At 55.0% G+C, this 20,079-nt stretch overlaps 1 protein-coding gene across 3 annotated transcripts; it reads right to left on the reverse strand.

Annotated features, from left to right (window-relative positions):
• Window positions 1-6,938: 6,938 nt before the first annotated feature.
• Window positions 6,939-19,042, reverse strand: CHRM1 (cholinergic receptor muscarinic 1). Of its 3 annotated transcripts, XM_047692457.1 has the most exons (4): window positions 18,484-19,042; window positions 17,940-18,032; window positions 9,300-9,513; window positions 6,939-8,855 (listed from the first exon to the last, which is right to left on the reverse strand). In XM_047692457.1, the coding sequence occupies exon 4, from the start codon at window positions 8,777-8,779 to the stop codon at window positions 7,397-7,399; it is 1,383 nt and encodes a 460-aa protein (XP_047548413.1). In that variant the 5' UTR covers window positions 8,780-8,855; window positions 9,300-9,513; window positions 17,940-18,032; window positions 18,484-19,042; the 3' UTR covers window positions 6,939-7,396. The 3 variants fall into 3 exon arrangements, with proteins under 3 accessions (XP_047548413.1, XP_047548412.1, XP_047548414.1); XM_047692456.1 differs by lacking the exon at window positions 9,300-9,513; XM_047692458.1 differs by lacking the exons at window positions 9,300-9,513; window positions 17,940-18,032.
• Window positions 19,043-20,079: the final 1,037 nt, after the last annotated feature.

Here is a 20,079-nt window from a genome sequence, read left to right on the forward strand (position 1 = left end):
CACATGCAGGAGCTAATGGAATCCAGGTGATTGTGACTGCGAGGTCTCTACAACAGACTTTGAGAGTCTGGTCTCGTTCAAATGAACACCCAGGAGACAAGGGCACGCCTTGTGGGGGTGGAGGACAGGGGACGCGAGGAGAGGTCAAAGTTAAGGATACCTTTGGGGAGAAGGCCAGGAAGTTGACTGACTGAGGACGAGTACAAGGAGATGTGGATGGCACCATGGGGCCCACTGGCTGATGGTGTCAGTCTATGAAGGTGGCGGGACCTTTTCCCCAGCCATCCTTGGCTGTCCACGTGTAGGATCAGGGAAGCTGGATGGTGGGGTTCATCTGGGTAGTGCCTTTGCAGTGGAAACCCGGGGCCCGGGGGCCGCAGACAGTTGTGGCATGGATGAGAGATCGCCCGGTGCCGGCTTCTCAGGGGAGGAAGCTCGATGGCAGGGGAGGGGAGTAGCAGCGCCTCCCTCCAGGGCTAGTAGGGAGGTCTCTGGGGCTGAGGAGATCATGACATTGGCACTGCTAAGCCACGTGGGTCACCCAGCCGGGGTGAAGGGGAAGAGAGCAGGGGTTCAGAGGTCACTCGGGAATGGCCTCTTGGCTCTACCCCATCTAAACCTATTAGCTCAGTTTCCTCATGTAGGAGATGATCTGAACTCTTTACTCACAAAACTTACGACACCAGATTGTGTGTGTGTGTGTGTGTGTGTGTGTGTGTTTTCTCACACCAGCCACTTCTCCTACAGTTCAATTCAATTCTGGCACTATCTACCAGGGTCCCTCTCAGATCCCACAGTTCTAAGGGCTCACTCCCCCAGACTGCCATCCTTTGAGGTGCCAGTCGTAAGTGTCAGGTTGTCCCTGGAAATTCTGACCAACGGGCTAACAATTCAAAGGGCTCCATGGGTTTCAGAATTCTCTAGGACGATGCACCCAACTCAGGAAAGTGCTTTCCTTATCATTAACAGTTTATTATAAAAGTTACAACTCAGGAACGGATACGTAGAAGAGATGTAAGGGGCAAGGTTCAGGGGAGGGAAGGTGCACGGGGAACGTCCATGCCCTCTGGGCATACCACCCTCCCAGCACCTTGATGTGTAAGCAGATCTGGAAGCTCTCTGTTCTCTGTCATTTAGGAGTTTTTATGGAGATGCCATCATGTAGGCATGACGGATCAAGTCCTCGGCCATTAGTGATTGGAAGGAAATCTCCAGCTCTTCTCCCTTCCCCGAGGTCATGGACAGGACTGAAAGTTGCAAGCCTCTTTTTAGGGGTTGGGTCCTCTGGCAACCAGCCCTCCCACCCCCCCTTGAGCTCTGTAGGGCCCCTCCACCCCAACAGTTGCATCATTGTCATAAACTCTGATCCTGGTTCCTGACACAGAGCTGCCAAATCCCTTGGACTTTCCTGGGTGATAGGAGTGCCGTTTTTTCCTAATGTGATGACTCTTGTTAGGCTCCTGGATTAGCTTCGAGAGGGGCCTTCGGAGCTTGGAACTTTGAGTGCCCATTTCAGCTTCCAGGGAGAAGAGAGGGGCTAGAGGTTGAGTTAATAATCACTTACACACTTACATACTTAGAATAATCCATCACACTTACCTCCATAAAATCCCGGAAGTATGGGGTTCGAGGGGTCCCTAGTCAGTGAACACATTCTTGTGCTGGGAAGGGGGTGCACCCCACTTCCACGGGAACAGAAGGTCCTGACTCGGGACCCTCTGGACCTTGCTGTTCCTCTGTCCATTCTCCTTTATTGTCTCTATCATATAACCCGTAAATGTGTTTATCCGAGTTCCCTGAGCTAAGTAGTGAACAGGAGGAGGGAGCTGTGGGAATTTCCAACTTGTAGCCAAATCAGACAGAAGTATGAGTCCCCTCACGACCCACTACTTGAGATTGGTGGGAACGAGGGGGAAGTCTCGTGGCCCTGAGCCCTTAGCCCCGTGGGATCTGATGTTAACTACAGGTAGATAGTGTCAGAATCAGTTGTTCGACACCTGGCTGATGTTGGAGAATTAGCTGATGTGGAAAAACAAACAAACAAACAAACAAACAAACAAACAAACTGCCATTTGGTGTCAGAAACTTTGTGAGTAGAGTGTAAAGAAAACAGAATTTTTAGTGGGGCAAGAAAATTCCAGACAGAGGAACTGAAAGGACTGAAAAGCATGAATGAGTGGGCTTGGGGCCTGTGTGAGGACCAGGGGAATTTTCGGGGCTGTCTAGGGTCCATGGGATGAGGGGGTCAAGGATCCATGGGATGAGGGGGTCACAGAAGAGCCTGGATGGAAGGCTGTTGGAGGCTGACGACCTTGCATTTTTATCTCAAGCTATTGGCCAGTTGTTAGCAAAAGATTGGCAGCATCGGATCTATGTTTTGGCAAAATCCCCTTGGCTGAAGCATGGAGAATGAACGGGAATGGGGTCAATTAAGTCAGGGGCTGGCAAACTACGGCCGGTTGGCCTGGTTTTGTACCCATTGTAAGTTAAGAATGAGTTTTGCATTTTTAAATGGTCAGAAAAAAAAATCAAAGGAAGAATAAGGTTTTGTGACACATGAATATTATATGCAATTCAAAGCTCAGTGGAATTTAAATAAAGTTTTATTGGAACACGGCCATGTTCATTCACTTAGGTATTGTTTATGGCTGCTTTTTCCTACAATGGCACAACCGAATAGTTGTGACAGCGACTATAATATGTAAGTAACTGCATATTATCCTTAATTTTGCCTCTTGGTCCACAGAACCTAAAATATTTACTATCTGGCCCTTTATAGAAAAGGTTTGTTAACCCCTGAATTAAGGGGTAGTTCAAGCATTTCAGGCACTCTTGCATTAGGGTGGTGATGGGCAGACAGGGAGCGCTGGACGAATTTAGGAACTGTTCAGGAGGTGGACTGACCAACTGGTACAGGGAGTTGAGAAGGAAAAGGAGTCCAAGATGATGCATAGATTTCTGAATTGAGTGCTGCGTGGATGGTGGTGCTAGCCAGGCCAGGAACACCGGGAGGGGGAGTAGAACTGGGGGGTGTACAGGGACCTGTAGGACCTGCGGGGAGAGTGACAGTAGTTTTCAGGCTTATTTTGTGTGATAGTCTGATTCCTGGAGTTACGCAGTTTGTGTGTGTTAAAGATGCAAAGAACAAAGATGTCACCTCAAAGTCTTTGGAGCTTGCGGCTGGTGTGGGACACCTGCCATTCCAAAGGCTTTTGTGCTGTAAAGGTAGGTGGTACCTGTCTAAATGTCCAGTTGGATCAGTGTTCTGTACAAGCAGAGCCTGGCTCCAAGAAATGAAACTAATGATTCCAAAAGCCTGGGGGAGGCACTGGGAGAACATGGGGGGGGGCTGTCCCTCCATGCCAAGCACCACCCCCCATCCATCTCTTACTTGTCTGGTGAAGCTGGCATACAGGAGAGAGGTCAGGCTTACCCCAGCAGGTTTAGCCTAGTAGCCAAGTGAACTGGTCCTTCCGGGGCCTCGGGTTCCTGCCGAGATGTGGGGCAGTTGCTGAGGTGGCCAACGATCTACTCTATCTTTTGCCTTGGGGTCCTGGTCTCTGGGAAGAACCCCTGGCAGGTTTTAAGCGCCGATTCTCCGCAGGACAATTCCCTCGGTTGCCCGCAGATGGCGCTCAAGTGACACGGTGAGAACCGCGGGGTGGCGTGGAGGGGGCAGCCCGGACGACAAAGTCCTACCCGGTGCCCCTTCTCTAGGCCTGCTCCAACTTGGTAGGGGCAGGAGGTGGCATTCACAAAGCCACCTCATTCTTTCCTCACTTCCTGTTCACGTTGGAAACAGCCCTTGTTCCTAGGGCCAAGGAGGACACCTTCAGGGCAGGGTGGTGGGGGTGGGGGGGTGGTTTGGGATGTTTGGGGTGGACTGATGCCATATCCAGCCACCTTCTCCTGTCAGCCTCAAGCCATTTCCTCCATCTTCTGGCAGCTGGCTTTGAAGGATTCCTGCTACAGAGGCTTGCAGGACCCAGGCCCCATGTTTGGGATGCTGCCTTCGTGGACTGCAAGTTGTCCCCCACCCAGGCTTGCCCCCTGACACTCCTTTCTGCAAGAGCCGCTTCTCCCCCCACAACACCCCTTCCCAGACCGGGGTGGGGGATGGGCCTCTGGACTCCATAAAGCCGCAGCTGGAGGTGTAGGGAAATGTGTGTGTCCGGAATAGCCTCGAACTCTGGTAACATTGCTCACTGCTCACAGAGCCTGGGAGGGGCTTTCTTCCTAATCTCTCCAGCCCTCTTCCCTCTTCTGCCAGGAGCTCATTCCCCTTGAGGAGACTGAAAATAAGAGACTTGCCTAGGGTTGCCTGTTGGGGGCCATGGGCAAGGTAGGACTCGCGCTTGCGACAAGGGACAATTATGAACCGCTAGCCCCATTCCTGATGCGAACTCCTGACCTCCCTCTCCTGGCTTCCGGATTCCAGAGCTCCTCTCCTCCTAAGGCTCAACTTCCTTGCTCTCTCTGCCACCAAGACTGCTTTTCCAGTGCCTTTGCCACAGGGCCGGGCATTGAACCCTAAAGGGGGCTCAGGGCTACAAGGGAGCAGTGGTGAGGAATGGGCGCTCCCAGCGTCTAGAGGTGACATAGTGTGGGAAGCTTCCCTTTTGAAGGCTTCTGGGGTCCTGACTGCTGTGGGGGGGGTGACCTTCTATGCCCTCTCTGTAAAAAGTTCAGCCCACCCAGGACCTCATTCCTTTAACCAGCGTTTCTCAAACTTTAGCCTGCATCAGCACACCCAGAGGGTTTGTTGAAGCACAGGCTGGGCTCGCTCAACCCCTAGAGTTTCTGGATCAGTACCTCTGGGGTGACCCCACTTAGAGATCTAACAAGTTCCTGAGTGATACTAATGCTACTGGTCAGGACGGCGGTGTCTTCAAGGATTAACTCAGGAGGGCTGGGTGGTCCAAACCCGGCACATTCTGGAGAAAGGTTTGGTCCTCCACTCGGGTCGTGGGAGATCACCCCAGGCCCTTGGAATATCCCACCTGATAAGAGTGTCTTTGTTTACCTGGGGGCCGTGGACCTTGTGGTATCAGATTAGCCTCTGGAGGGGCTGGACACTGAGTAACTAAGCCCAGCCAAGTGGATCAGCCAGGCTTACATGAGCAATTTCCAGTAGAAACATGGACACCAAGGCTCAGGTAAGCTTTGTGGTTGGTAATCTTTCATGCATGTTGTCACACATGGAAGGCTTAAATGACTTCTTAAATGACCCCATGACTCCTGCTGGGAGAGGACAACTGGAAGCTTGCACCTGGTCTCTTTTGGACTCTGCCCTAAGTGTTATTAGCATTTGCTGATTTTTTTTTTTTCCCCTAAAGAGGGGAAGTCAGAGTGTACAGAGAGAGCAGGGGAAGGACAGAGAATCCTAAGCAGGCTTCATGTGCCCAGTGTGGAGCCCATCGCAGGGCTCCGTCCCACAACCCAGAGATCATGACCAGAGCACAAATCAAGAGTTGGATGCTTAACCGACTGAGCCACCCGGGCGCCTCTCCTTTGCTGATTTTAATTTATATCCTTTTACTGTAATAGATTTTAACCATGAGTGTAACAGCTCTGCTGAGTTATGTGTGTTTTTCTAGCAAATCATTGAACCTAAGTGTGCTCCTGAGGACCCCCAATGAGAACCACTACTCTATGCTGTGGGGCTGACCTCTGGAAGATTTCTTTGCTTTAAGCTTTAGGGCCCCCTCACCCATGAGATGCCTAGAACCTGGTCTGAGGGTCCCCTTTATGGAGTGCTTTTGCCTGGACCCCAAGTGTGCCCTCTCCCTAGTCCACGGGTCAGGAGGCTGTGAATTGCCTGGAAGACTGGGTGTTGCCTTGTGGGCTAAACCCTGAATGGTCCTCCTGGGTCAGCAGGCCCTGGTCTCCCCATCTGTAAATGGGGCCTTGGAGCAGTTCTACTCTCTCTGGTTCTAGTAGGCCCCCAGAGCAGGCACACATGACAAAGCTGATAGAGAATATGCTGGGCTACAGGCAAGGGCAATGTATTTTACCTGGCCTCTCTACCGCCCATGAGCACCCTACTCACCTGAGCCGGGGACCTTGGAGTGCTGGGGCCCACGGGTTTCAGGAGATCCAGACACTCAGTGCTGCTCCTCCCGGGACCACCTGTTCCACAGTACTTGGGCCCTCTCTGGCCCATTCTGCCCTGGCCTAAGCCCAGGCCCACCATCCAACACAGGGAAGAAGGCCCCAGATTGCCCTCTGGGTATGTGGCTTTATTCACAGACTCAGCACTTGCTGAGAATAGAAGGAAAGAACATGGGGGGTGGGGCCAGGCTGGGTCCGGAGATAAGGGCAGCTGGGAGGCCATGCATGGGTTGGACTGGGAGCTCACAGGAGAGGACCCGTAGGCTGGGCCAGGCCTGTGTGGGGCAGGCTGGACGCAGGCAGCATGCGGGAGACCTGGCTAGGCCTGCGTGGAGCAGATCCATCCAGGTGGCGGCTGTGAGCCAGAGAGGGAGGGAGGGACCGAGGGTTTCTCTGGAGCAGAGGGTATGGGTGTGGGGCTGGACAGCAGGCACCCCTGCCCCTCATTCCCAGGGAAACGACAGAGTGGGACAGTCAGAACACCTGGAGCCTGGTCCTGCTCCTGGTGTGTGACGGCAGCCAAGCTGGTCTCTTCTGGTGACATTGTCCTGCTGATGCTTGGACGTTTGCTTTGGGGACACTCTGGGGACATCAGTAGGGAGGCTAGACAACCCTGGAGAGTGTGCCTAGGACCCAGCGGTCGCTCGGCGCGGCAGGGGTGGGGTGGGGTGGAGTGGGGAGTGGGGGGGTGGGGGGGAGGGAGGGGATACCCAGTATCCAGCCAGAGGGTGCTGCCTTGGAGCCAAGCTTTCCTCTCAGTGGTTGGCATCAGCTCCCTGCTGTTGGCCTGGGGCTGGGGGTGGGTGGGAGGTGGGGGTGTGGGGGTGTGGGGTGGGGGGGTACCATCTCCCACTGCCATCCCCATGGGGCCAGCCCCTGGGCCAGGGATGACTGAAATGTGAACCTATTTACTCCTGGCCGGGCCTGCTGGCTCCCCACAGATTTCCTGCCTGAAGGCAAACAAGGGATCTAAAAGCTTGGATCCTCCTCTCCCCTGCCTTCTTCCTGGTGACAGCCCATTCCCACCCAGCAGGGAACAGAAAAACCAGTTCCCCCGGTTCAGGTTCGTTCCCTGCCTGGGAATAGCAACAGTTTGGAAAGCTGGCAGGGTCTGTCTGGGCCGTCCAGGAAGGTGACCTACGGCTCCCCCCCGCCCCCCCCCGCCCGGAAGCCTGGTGAGGACAGAGTAGGGCCCTGGGTCTGAGGTCGCAGCCCCTGCCCGCTTCCTTCCTGCCCGGCTGTCCCAGGGCCTGGGGTGGCGGGCCTGGACACCGGCTAGGGGCCCTCAGCACTGGCGGGAGGGGGTGCGGTGCACAGAGCCCGGGCGCTTGGGGATCTTGCGCCAGCGACGCTTGTCCCAGCGGCAGAGCAGCAGCAGGCGGAAGGTGTCCCGGAAGGCTTTGTTGCAGAGCGCATAGCACATGGGGTTGATGGTGCTGTTGACGTAGCACAGCCAGTAGCCCAGCTCCCACAGGGTCTCGGGAACACAGTTCTTGCAGAAGGTGGACACCAGCACCATGATGTTGTACGGCGTCCAGGTGACGATGAAGGCCAGCAGAATGGCGCTCAGGGTCCGAGCCGCCTTCTTCTCCTTGACCAGCGAGAAGGTCTTCCGCTTGGCCAGCTGCTCCTTCCCCCGGGGCTTCTGGCTCTTGCCCGCCCGCTCACGCCCCTTCCGGGTTGGCCTCTTGACCGTGTTGGGGGAGCTCCGGGGGGGCTGCTTGGCGGGGGCCTGGGCCTCGGGGTCCACCATGGGCATCTTGATCACCACCTCGGAGCCGGGCTCCTCCCCCTCGGAGGACGTGAGGGACTCCATGGAGCCTTCGTCCTCTTCCTCCTCTTCCTTCCAGCTGTAGGCCTGCAGCAGCCTGGGCGCCCGGCAGCAGCGGCAGCAGCGGCCCGGAGGGGTCTCCGGGGAGCCCTCCGTCCCCCGCTGGGACCGCTCAGAGCTGCTGCTGCTGCCGCCCCCCTTCCCGGGCGTCTCGGAGCCCTGCAGGGCCGCCAGCTCCCGGGCCCGGTTCTCCGTCTCCCGGTAGATGCGCCAGTAGAGCGTGCACATGACCGTGACCGGGAGGTAGAAGGCGGCCATGGCTGTGCCAAAGGTGATGATGGGCTGCGAGAGGAACTGGATGTAGCACTGCCCGGCCAGGACCGTCCGCTCCCCTACCAGGTACTGCCAGAAGAGGATGGCCGGAGCCCACAGGATGAAGGAGACCAGCCAGGCCAGGCCGATCATCAGGGCCGCCCGGCGGGGTGTGCGCTTGGCTCGATAGCTCAGGGGCCGGGTCACGGAGAAGTAGCGGTCGAAGCTGATGAGCAGCAGGTTCATGACGGAGGCGTTGCTGGCCACGTAGTCCAGGGCCAGCCAGAGGTCGCAGGCCAGGGTGCCCAGAGCCCAGTGGCCCATGAGCAGGTACGTGGTATAGAGGTTCATGGAGAAGGTACCGATGATGAGGTCAGCACAGGCCAGGCTGAGCAGGAAGTAGTTGTTGACTGTCTTGAGCTCAGTGTTGACCTTGAAGGAGATGAGGACCAACAGGTTCCCTGTCACTGTGGCCAGGGATAGGAGGCCTGTGGTGATCCCAATAAAGGCCACTTGCCAGGGTCCTTTTCCTGGTGCCAGGACGGTGATGTTGGGGCTGACGGCGGGTGGGGCCGAGGTATTCATGGTGGTGGGCTGGGGTGGGGGGGGCAGCCCCTTCCTCTAGTCGCGGTACAGGGCTTCCTCAGGGGGAGGTCATCACCTGGAACAAGAGGACAAGAGCTTTGGTTGGGTTGCTGCTCGTCTCTGATAGCTTGGGGCGGAAGGTGCTGGGGACACGGCCTCTGCCTTCTTGGACCCTTAGGCAAGACGTCATCCCTTCTCACCCGTGGCCACTCTCAGTCATTCATAAGGCACTTTCCCAGCCGTGAATGGATGTGCCAGCAGCCCTGGGGGGTGGGGATTTGGAATCCAGAGATGGAGTCCTCCTTCCAGCTTCACCGTTCAGACTCCCAGCCTCAATTTTCTCATTGGGAAATTGCTACTAATTCCTGTCTTGCTTCACTTCTGTGGCAGGAGTCGGGAGACTCGCTTTGTATACAATACTGCCAAATTTTCAAAGCACTTCAGTCAATTTTATTAAAGCTCTCATTTACTAGGTAGTTACTACATGCCAGACACAGCACTAAGCACTTAACTGAATTACCTAATTTAACTGTCGTACATCTCTAGGAGGAAGGTTTCTTAGGCTCCCCATTTCCCCGAGGCAGCCGTGGCTCCAAGCGGCCACTAGAGCAGGCCACAGTGACAGAGGAGGTGAGTATGGCTAGAACCCACGTCTCTCTTTTACTTTGAGCATGTGGAGCTCCAGCAGGATCCTTCCATCAAATAAGGCGAGATGGGAAGGCCGGGGCAAGGCTCTAGAGAAGATAACGGGGAGGTTACGTTGCCGTGTCTGCATGTTTCCCTGGGTGTATGTGTGAGTGCGCGCGCATGCGTGTCTGTGTGTGACACAGAGATAGAAAGATAGAAAGAGAGAGAGAATGAGAGAGGAGGAAGGCAGAGTTTGGAGCTGGATCAACCCCTCTAGGAGGGCAGCTGGGTAAGTTGCTCTGGGCCTAAATGCTTGTCTGGTGGTAGAAAGTCTGGAGGGAGAGGCTCCTGGGTGGCTCAGTTGGTTAAGCATCTGTCTTTGGCTCAGGTTATGATCCCAGGGTCCTGGGTTCGAGTCCCGAGTTTGGGTTCCCTGCTCAGTGGGGAACGTGCTTCTCCCTCTGCCTGCCGCTCTGCCTGCTTATGCTCTCTCTTTCTCTGACAAATAAACAAAATCTTAAAAAAAAAAAAAAAAAGTCTGGAGTGAATGCAGGTAGCAGTAGTGGGGCGCTGTTGGTGGGGAAACCGAGGGCCTCAGCTCCCAGCAGGGGTCTGGCCGCTGATGAGGTGTGGGAGCCCCCTTCTGTCTCCCCACTTTCTTCTTGGGTCCAAGCTGAGTGAGGGGCAGCAAGGGAAAAGGGAAGATTCCCCCACATTTTTCTTGAAACTGGAGTCCAGCCCAGGCACTAAAGGACTAAAGGTGGGTAAAGGGAAAAGCCGGGTCTCTTAGCAACCTTAGCAGGAGAACCCCACTGCTCAGCTACCATTTTGCTGTTCTTTGTTTTGGCAGGTCCCTTCCTGTCCTGGGCCTCAGGCATCCGTCTGTCCTCGTAAGACTGGGGTCTCCTCCCACCTGCTGCTATGGTTTCAGGGGTTGTATCATTGGAAAAATTCCAAGGGAGAGACATCGGGCACCGGGCTCTGGTGTTCCTCAGAAACTGGTCTGTGACAGAGAGATGAGCGTGCTGTGTGCCTGTGAGGAGGTCGAGGCACGACAGGCGGCTGTGACATCCTGTGACCGAGGGTGTGTGGCTGAGGTCATCTACACCGGTCATGGGGTCGGGGTGTGAGAGGGACTCTCAGGATGGCAGTCGGGAGTGTGACAGAAGGAGCGAGAAGGACCGTAACTGTCAGCGTGTGCTTGTGTTTCTTGGGCAGTTTGCACATCAGGAGGACACGGCACGTCATGGTAGAAGGGCCTGGACAGCCTGAGCCAGACTGGCTCCGTTGGGACCAGGCGGTACCATTTACAGGGTATGGGACCGCTGCTGGCGGTGTCATTGCCAGGTGCCTCAGTTTCCTCAGCTGGAAAACAGGAATGACACCAGTTCCTGGCGAATAAATCAAGGAATTGTTGTGAGGCCGAAATGGGTCTATAGATGAAGAGTGCCTGGGACAGGCCTGGCACCACAGGCCTGAACTTGGTTCCCGTTGATTCTTAGCATGTGTGCCGGTGAGGGCTTCCTCCTACGAGGGTCTGCTCCTTTTTCTTTCTTTCTTTTTTTTTTTTTAAAGAGCCTGGGTGGCTCAGTGGGTTAAAGCCTCTGCCTTCGGCTCAGGTCATGATCCCAGGGTCCTGGGATCGAGCCCCGCATCGGGCTCTCTGCTCAGCAGGGAGCCTGCTTCCCCCTCTCTCTCTCTCTGCCTGCCTCTCTGCCTGCTTGTGACCTCTGTCTGTCAAATAAATAAATAAAATCTTTTTTTTTTTTTTTTAAAGATTTTATTTATTTTATTTGACAGACAGAGATCACAAGTAGGCAGAGAGGCAGGCAGAGAGAGAGAGGAAGGGAAGCAGGCTCTCCTGCTGAGCAGAGAGCCCGATGCGGGGCTCGATCCCAGGACCCTGGGATCATGACCTGAGCCGAAGGCAGCGGCTTTAACCCACTGAGCCACCCAGGCGCCCCATAAATAAATAAAATCTTAAAAAAAAAAAGTTTATGCATTTGAGACAGAGAGAGGGAGAGAGGGAAAGAGGGGAGGGGCAGAGGGAGAGAAAGAAACAGACTCCCCGATGGGCAGGGAGCCCGACACGGGGCTCCATCCCAGGACTCTGGGATCGTGACCTGAGCCGAAATCAGGAGTCGACTGAGTGAGCTTAACTGACTGAGCTGCCCAGGCACCCCAAGTGTCTGCTCCTTTGATTAAAAATTTCATGGGGTGTCTCGCTGGCTCAGTCGGTGGAGCATGTGACTCTTGATCTTGGGGTCATGAGTTCAAGCCCCACGTTGGGTGTAGAGATTACTTAAATAAACTTAAAAGAAATTTCGAATACTATGACAATAGCAACTGCCAACGATAATGATCATTGTTACTATTCAGTGTTCCCTGAGTGGCAGTTGCTGCTGAAAGCACTTATGTGCATTACTGCATTTAATCTTAACAGGAAACACGTGACCTCGGGGTCGCTCTTCTCTCCATTTCCCAGGTGAAAAACCGAAGTTGGGAAAAGCAAAATCAGGCAGGTAAGGTAGGAAACAAGATCTGAGCCCAAGCGCTTTGTTCCACTGAAACCGTATTTATAAATACCGATGGCTAGCTTGGAGGCTATCACAGTTCGCCAATTGGAATTTTATCTGTCTTTTCTTTTTTTTTTAAAAATGTTATTAATTTATTTGACAGAGAGAGAGACAGCGAGAGAGGGGACACAAGCAGGGGGAGTGGGAGAGGGAGAAGCAGACTCCCCACAGAGCAGGGAACCCAGGACCCTGGGATCCCGACCTGAGCCGAAGGCAGATGCCTCATGACTGAGCCACCCAGGCGCCCCTGGAATTTTATCTCTTAAATTGTATTTATTTATTTGTATTTATTTTTTTTTTAGTAATCTCTACACCCAGTGTGGGGCTTGAACTCACGACCCTGATATCAAGAGTTGTGTGCCCTTCCGACTGAGCCAGCCAGGTGCCCCGCCAATTTGAATTTTAAAAATATTATGCTGAAAAGAAAAATTATGCTGAAATATTATTTGTCTTGCTTACTGAGTTTTGTTGCATTCTCTTCCTGTAACCAAAGTCAGGTGCTGGGCTGGAGGCTGGCATGGGACTGTGCCCACGGGGGCTTTCCCTGGGGAGGCACTGGTGGATGCCAGCAGCCATGACACGGTTGCCCTGCACAACTCCTGCCCCTCTGATCTGAACTCAGTGCTGTTTAGTGCCCATTGCACAGATGGAGCAACTGAGGCCCAGAGAAAAGGGGGAAGAAGGCATGGTGTATCTCCAAAGTCTCCTGGCTCCTAACTCGGGTGCCGGCTCCCTTTCCCAACCCCTCAACCTCTGGTGTTTTGGGGCAGCTCTGGAGCCCCCCCTGGCTCCCTGGGTCAAGATGGGAAAAGACTAAGTCAGAGTCAGACAAGATGAACTTGCTGACCTCAGAGGCCGCACCCCAAGCAGCTGCGGGGGCGTCCTGTCTGCTGGGGCGTGGTGTGGCCATCAGCGCTGCGTCAAGGCCTCCCATCTGTCTGATCTGGTCCCACACCACCGCCGGGCTAGGCTTGGGGCTGGGGGGTGAGGAAGACAGTTTTGCCTCGGGTGTAAAATCAGAGGTGCCCCCAAACTCAGTGTTCAAGAAAGTGGATATTTTAATGCAATATTTAAAAAGTTGATGGGGCGCCTGGCTGGCTCGGTGACTCTGGATCTCGGGGTCGTGGGTTTGAGCCCCACGTTGGGTGTAGAGCGTACCTTAAAAAAAAAAAAAGGAAGCTGATGCACAACCATCCATCATGAATAAAATTTTAAAGAAAGGCAGGGTCCAATCTTGCACTTGCACAAACCATCCTATCACCCGTGACTCACCCTGATCTTGGCCCTGGTTCCAATGAAACTTTATTTATAAAAACAGACGGCCCGCCTGTGGGCTGCCTAGTTGCTGTCTGATTTTTTTTTTTTTGACAAGTTTGATTTTTAAAAACGTAACATTACACTATTATTTATCTCCATTAGTGAGTTTTTGTGTGTCCTCCCTCAAAACTGTCTCTTCCTAGTGGTGTGATCCTCAGCAACCATTTAACCTGTCCTTCCCCGGCCACCCTGTCTCTGCCAGCTGCTGGGGTTCACGGCATCCAGAGCACGTCTCTGGACTTATTTCTGGCTCCTCAGTCCCACCCACAGCCCAGCCTCCTCTTGCTGTCCAGACCCCATCACAGCCCTGCTCCAGTCCTAGATTCCTCATTTGTTTTTTTCCTTTCTTTTCTTTTTAAAAATGTGTTTTTATTTATTATTATTACATATATACATATTCAAAGATTATTTACTCATTTATTTGAGAGAGAGAGAGAACAAGCAGGGAGAGGAGCAGAGGGAGAAGGAGGCGCAGATTCCCCGCTGAGCAGGGAGCCCGATGTGGGGCTCCATCCCAGGACCCCCGAGATCTTGACCTGAGCCGAAAGCAGACGCTTGACTGGCTGAGCCACCCAGGTGCCCCAGCTTTGATGAGTTTTAAAAAGGCTTTCGGAATGGAGGATCTATGAGAAGTGGTCCTTGGAGGCAGTCCCCCTCCTTAAGGGCTAGAAATCCCTCCCACTAACTCATTTTTTTTGTAAAGATTTTATTTATTTATTTATTTATTTATTTATTTATTTATTTATTTATCAGATAGAGAGAGAACACACACAAGTAGGCAGAGAGGCAGAGAGAGAAGCAGGCTCCCTGCCGAAGCCGAAGGCAGCGGCTTAACCGACTGAGCCACCCAGGTGTTCCCCGCTCACTCATTTTAATAGCCAAGCTGATAACCACCATCATGAATCACGTCCTGCGTGCCAGACACTTGATGTCGCTATCATTTCCTGTAATCCTTCGGGCACCCCAGCGGGAGTCTTATCTCTATTTCACAGACGAAGACACTGAAGTTAACTTGCCGATGGTCTCACAGTGGTGAGAAGTGGTGGAGCTGGGATTCGGCCCCGGGGCTGGGCTGCGGCTCCGACACCTGCATTCTTCCTGCTTGGCAGACTCCTCTATACCCCACCTAGGAGCTGGAGGCACTAAGGCCTCCCAGGAGAACGAGGGCAAAGAGGAGGGTAGTGGTTCTGGGGAACTGGACCCCAATTCTTCCACTGCCTGGATCTTCTGAGCTCTTGGGCTACTGCCCAAGGACAGAATCGTCAATAACTCTGCCTTTCCTCCCCAGTCAGAAGCAGAGGCCGTCCCCAAACCTCTTTCAGACAGTGATTTGCTCAGGAGAACATTCCCAGGGGTCTGCTCTGGTCCCTGCGGTGTGACCTTGGGCAAGTCACTGTCCCAACCTGTTAATCCTTCTGAGGCTGATGGTATGTGAGGGTGTGTGCATTGCTGAGTGGGAATAAGAAATGGTGGTGGGGTGCTGGTGGGGCACCTGGGTGGCTCAGTCGTTGAGCAGCTGCCTTCGGCTCAGGTCATGATCCCAGGGTCCTGGGGTCCAGCCCTGCATCAGGCACCCTGCTCAGCGGGAAGCCTGCTCCTCCCTCTCTCACTCCCTCTGCTTGCGTTCTCTCTCTCGCTGTGTCTCTCTCTGTCAAAAAAATAAATAACATCTTTAAAAAAAATGGTGGGGGTGAGTCTCTCCTCTGTGGGTGTCACGTCTGGGGTACCAGAAGGAGGCAAGGAAGCAGGAGGCGCTTTTCTGCTCAGGACTGTGGCCTCCTGATGAAGGCTGTTGGAGCTTTTAATAATATTATTAATATTATCATAACAACTGGCATTCACTGATTGTTTACCATATATCAGACCCAGCTCTAAGCTTTCTAGTTATGATTTAATTGACCTGCTACAATTCCTTGTGAAACAGGCTTTATTGTCCTCAATTTGCAAAAGGGGTGACAAAGGTTTTGAGGCCTTAAGGACCTTAACTCCTTAATGCAACCAGGATGTAGACCTCTTGGACCCCTGCTTACTCTGAACAGCTCTTGTGGGAATGGCAGGCTCCCCAGCCTCCTCGCCCACCTTGGCTGACTTGGCCAACCCAGAGTTTGAGGTTTGAGTCAATGAAGAACCAGTCTTTCCTTTAGAATCTGGCCTGGGTTTGTGTGTGTGTGTGCGTGTGTGCATGTGTGTGCGTGTGCGTGTGACAGTGTCTGTTGTTGATCTGCGTGATGTGTGATGACAGCGCTGAGGAAGGGGGAGGTCTAGCCGTAGCTCTCTGAGAAGCAGGGTAGGGGCTGCTTTAACCCAGTGCTTGGCACACGTAGTTTCTCCATAAATATTTTGTGTAACAAATAAGTGAATATGTACGTGGGGTCCTCCTGTTTCACGTCAGGCTCGGGAGCATGCCCCCTATTCCTTCTGGCCGTTGCTTACCCTCACCTCCCGGGTCCCTGTCTCCTGGGTGAGGCCCTGTCTGGCTTGAGAGCACAGGAGAGAAATGGCCAAGAGCATCCTCACCTGTTCAATGGACAAAGGAACCTCCTGACTCACCTGCTGTGGAGAAGCTGAGCGCGGTGATAGGACAGGCGTGGGCGTGGGAGGGGGCCCGTCAGTGCTGGGGGAGGAAAAAGTCAGCCTGGGCTTAAAGGGTTAAGGGATGAGGTCAGAGCCTCTAGAACAGCAGGCCAGACTACTGACCGCCAGAGCCTTAGATGGATCCCCTGGGGCTGGGGATCTGGCTGGTAAGAGGAAGGGGGAGGCCAGGAGCGATTGCTGGGGAGAGGGATTCCTGAACACTGGGGTTCCTGAATCTTACCACTGGTGGAGTGGTGGAGAAGGGGAGAGGGAGAGTGAGGGGTTGCTGGGGAAGAGATTCAGGAGGGAGGAGCGAAGCCATCTTGTGATTCTGGGCCTGGAAGCTGGCCGAGCCCTGACTGGAGAGAATGAGCAGTACTGGGGAGAGGGAGATACGAGGTAGGGTCTGTGTGGCTGGGCTTCTGGGGTTTCACACGAGCAGGGAGGGGGGCATTCCTCTGGCCGGGTCTTCTGACGGGTCCCTTCTGCTGGGCCCTTCATCCAGAAGCCAGCCTGTCGCAGGCGGCTTTCTCCCCCTGGGTTAACTTTTCTCTAAAAGTAGCTCTTGACCCATTAAAGGTGCACAAAAACTCCTACCTCCAATGCCTGGCCTTGGGAAGGAGGGGGCAAACACATGCAATTTACCACATTTTCAAGCTCAACAGTCACCACTGGGAATGCCAACTAGCCCTGGGGAGAGCAGGAGCCATCAGTTAAATGCTCGTAAGTGTGCTGTCGAGCCGGAAGAGGAGCGTCAGCCCTAGAACCACTGCCAAACACACTCACGGCTGATGGACTTTAACCAGTTCCCCGACGTCAGCCAAACCATGCCAGAGCCAGGCAGCCAGCAGGCTGGACCCTAGACCTCACTCCGCCAGTTGGCATCATCAGTGCTCCGCCCCTCATCCACCTCTCCACTTGCCCCCTGTTCTTCCATCCTTGAGTTCTCCTCCCCATTTCCTTTCTTCTCTCTCCCTCCCTCCCCCATCCTCCTAGGCATCACCATGGCATCACAGCACAGCAGAAACCCAGCAAGATAGTCACCCACCTCTCCCCGCCCGCCCTCCCCTCCTGAGCCCAAGCTCCTGCCTCCCAAGGCTTGCTGCTCCCCTCACCCCGTCATCCTGCTCGGGGAGGTGGGAGCGCAGCGTTGCCCTGAGGGTGAGGGGAATGGGGTCCCAGCCCAGGAGGAACCCTCGATGTCCCTTCTGGGACCATGAGCATGTCCCTTCTCCTTCCTCAGCCTCAGTCTCTTCATCTGTTCTCTGGAGAGGTTCCTTTTTAGGGCTGACGTGACCTCTGCCTAATCCCTTCTTGACACTCTGGATGCCTCTTTGCCCTTGGGGATCTAGTTCTCAGACCTCCAGGCCCCAGCCCGGGAGACAAGAGTCACATCTTCCACAGCCCCGTTTCACCATCCCCTCCCCTCCCTGCGTTCTGTATCACAGCAGCGATCATGGCTTGCCCAGTGGCTAAGGTCAGGGGGCAGAGAACTAACTCTTATCTGACAGCTCAGTGAGCAGCTGATTACTCAGGGATAGGAGACTGTCCGACTACAGGAGACAATCTGACTCCTTCCGGCCAGTTGGGAGAGGGGGGTGGGTGGCTGGTGGTGGTTGGGTCAGCCTGGGTGGAGCTGTAGGTCCGTTTTGTGGCAAGAGGTGAACCCCTCTTGCTAGCACCGAGAACTCCTAAGCAGCACTTGTCTGAATGACCCAATGGGAGCTGACCACCCCCTTCCCTGCTGCCGGCCCAGGAGCTGGTGAATCTGCAGAATCAGAGCTGGTGGCCTCCAGCCCCTCCCTACCTACATCATGGGGTCTGGGGGCTCCTGGGATGGGTCCCTGCATGGGTACCCATTAGTACTGCTGCATTAACAGGCTACAGGACTGAGACCTGCTCTGGGGGACCCCAAGATACTGTGGACATAGGGAGCGCTCTCTGGGCCCTTGCACACGTCAGGGCCACGTACCCTGACTGGTGTGGCCTTCCATGTGCCCATTTGTTCCCGGAGAGCCCAGAGGCTCTTGGCCTGGGCCCCTGCTGGCTTCTGGCCTAACACCCACCTTGGCATCCAGCTTGTCCGTCTGGCCAGCAACCTGGTTCAGTCCATCTTGGGGGGGCTGAAGGTGGATGGGGGTGGTGGGAGTCAGGGTTCCCTGAGGGAAAAGAGGAGGTGGTTCTGGGACGGGCACCCCGATGCTTTGGGGGGCAACCTCCCACAGGATGCTGGTGGCAAAGGCCGCCCTCCGGCCCCCTGCCCTTTCCACTCTGTCTCTAGGATTCTGGGTCCTCTGACTGCTAGGGGGCGGCTTAGTCCCTCTGGGCTCCAGGTCCAGTTTCCTAAGGGGAGGCGTCTCCATCTTCTCTGCCAGCTGAACCCCAGAAAAACATCGGGTGTATCTGTTCAAAGCCATGAGACCGGGTGTTTGGAACAGCCACTGTCCAGTGCTGCAAAGCCCCCTTGGTCTCTAGACCCCTCCTTGTCCCCCTCCTCTCTTCGGAGTTCATCCCCATTTGCTAGTCCTCGTCTCTGCTTTGCTCCCAGGACCTGCTCTTCCCGCCCCCACCTCGGTGGAACCCCTCCCGAACCCTTCCAAATGTACTCACCATGGGACTGGAGAAGGGTCTGTAGGGTCCTCAGCCCCACTGCCTCCCCGGGGGCCGGCGGCGTCTCCAGGGACCCAAACACCTGGCTCCCGGGGGGAGCTGCGCCCTGTGCTGGCAGCCGGAGAGGCACAGCCAGTGATTGGCATGTCCCACCCCCTGGCACGCCAGCCTTGGGGGGGAGGGAGGAGAGGAAAGAGAGGGAGGGAGGAAAGGGAGAAAAGGAAGGGAGGGGGAGCTGGAGGGAAGCCTCAGGCAGCGTCTGGGGTTGGACTAGGTCCTGGAGCATGCCCCCCTCCTCCACTAGGGCACCTAATTCGAGCCCAGAGAGGGAGGAGGTAGGACATGGGGAAAATGAGCCCAGGAAGGCTAAAAGTCCAGAACGGGAGAGAAGGCGGATACAAGGAGACAAACACCCACACCCACTGCACACAGACTCAGCGGCACACACACACACACACACACACCCTCACAAAGGCACACTGTTTCCCCAGGGCTCCTTCCCCCACCCACCCTTAGAGCCCCCAACCGGTGCACACCATGCCCCGACACACACAGCCTAGCATTCACATGCTTGTTTCTCTCAAACACGCCCTGCGCCCTGCACATGCCCACGCGCCCACCCACCCACCCAGCCCCACACCCTGCCCTTCCTCCCTGCTGCGAAGGAGCTAGCTAGATTCCTTCTGTTTGGAAATGACACATTGGGCCTCACGTGAGAGGCTCCAACTTGGAACAGACCCAGAGGGCTGGCGCACCGCCCCAGGGGCTGGGCAGACGTGGCCGCGTGCTGGGCTGCGTGCTCTTGTGTCCGTCCCCGCTGCAGAGCCCGGGTGTGAGGCTGTACAGGGGTCTGGTTGGAAGGGAGGAGTGGGGGGGCGTGTGCTCACTACACGTGCTGCTGAGTGTCCCCCCCACGCGAATGTCCCCGAATACCGCGCAACCTGTGTAAATGCAGGTGTCACCCCGTTGGTCTGGACCCAGGACGTGTGTGTACACGTGTATCTGTATTCGCTGTGTGTCTGAGTGTTGCCCAACTGTGGAACTTGCTCATTCCCCCTCCCTGCCTCCACCTCCCTGCCTGCTCCACCCCCACCTTCCACTTGGAAGACAGACAGACAGGCAGACAGACAGCTCTCCTCCCAGCTTGTCAAATTCTGTCTCCCCTGACTCCCACTCAGGGCTCACAGGTGTGTTCCTGGGAAATGACAACCTTGCCCTTATTCCCCACCTGCCTTACTTAGTCCCACTGCTTGGTCAGTAACCACCCCCCCCCCCCCGCCCACCTTTTGGATTTCTGTGCTGAGTTTCCTCAGAGATAGAATTCTGGGGGCCTTTTGCATAGAGCCCAGGGCTCTGTGTGGCCCTCACTTGGCCCTAGAGACCTCCCAGGGGAACTGACCTGGGGAGGGAAGCTGGGGAGCCCTCTGCTGGGCTGCTGTGTCCTCTGCCCCGCTGGGTCATGCCCAAGCTCTGGGGTGGAAGATAGGAAGGACAAAGATCATCTATTAGTCCCATTATGCAGATGAGAAAACTGAAGATCAGAGGCGTGATTAATACGTGAATGGACTCAGGTCCCTTGGCTCTAAGTCAAGGGGT

The sequence above is a fragment of the Lutra lutra genome, chromosome 10 (assembly GCF_902655055.1).
Source record: "Lutra lutra chromosome 10, mLutLut1.2, whole genome shotgun sequence".
NCBI lineage: Eukaryota > Metazoa > Chordata > Mammalia > Carnivora > Mustelidae > Lutra > Lutra lutra.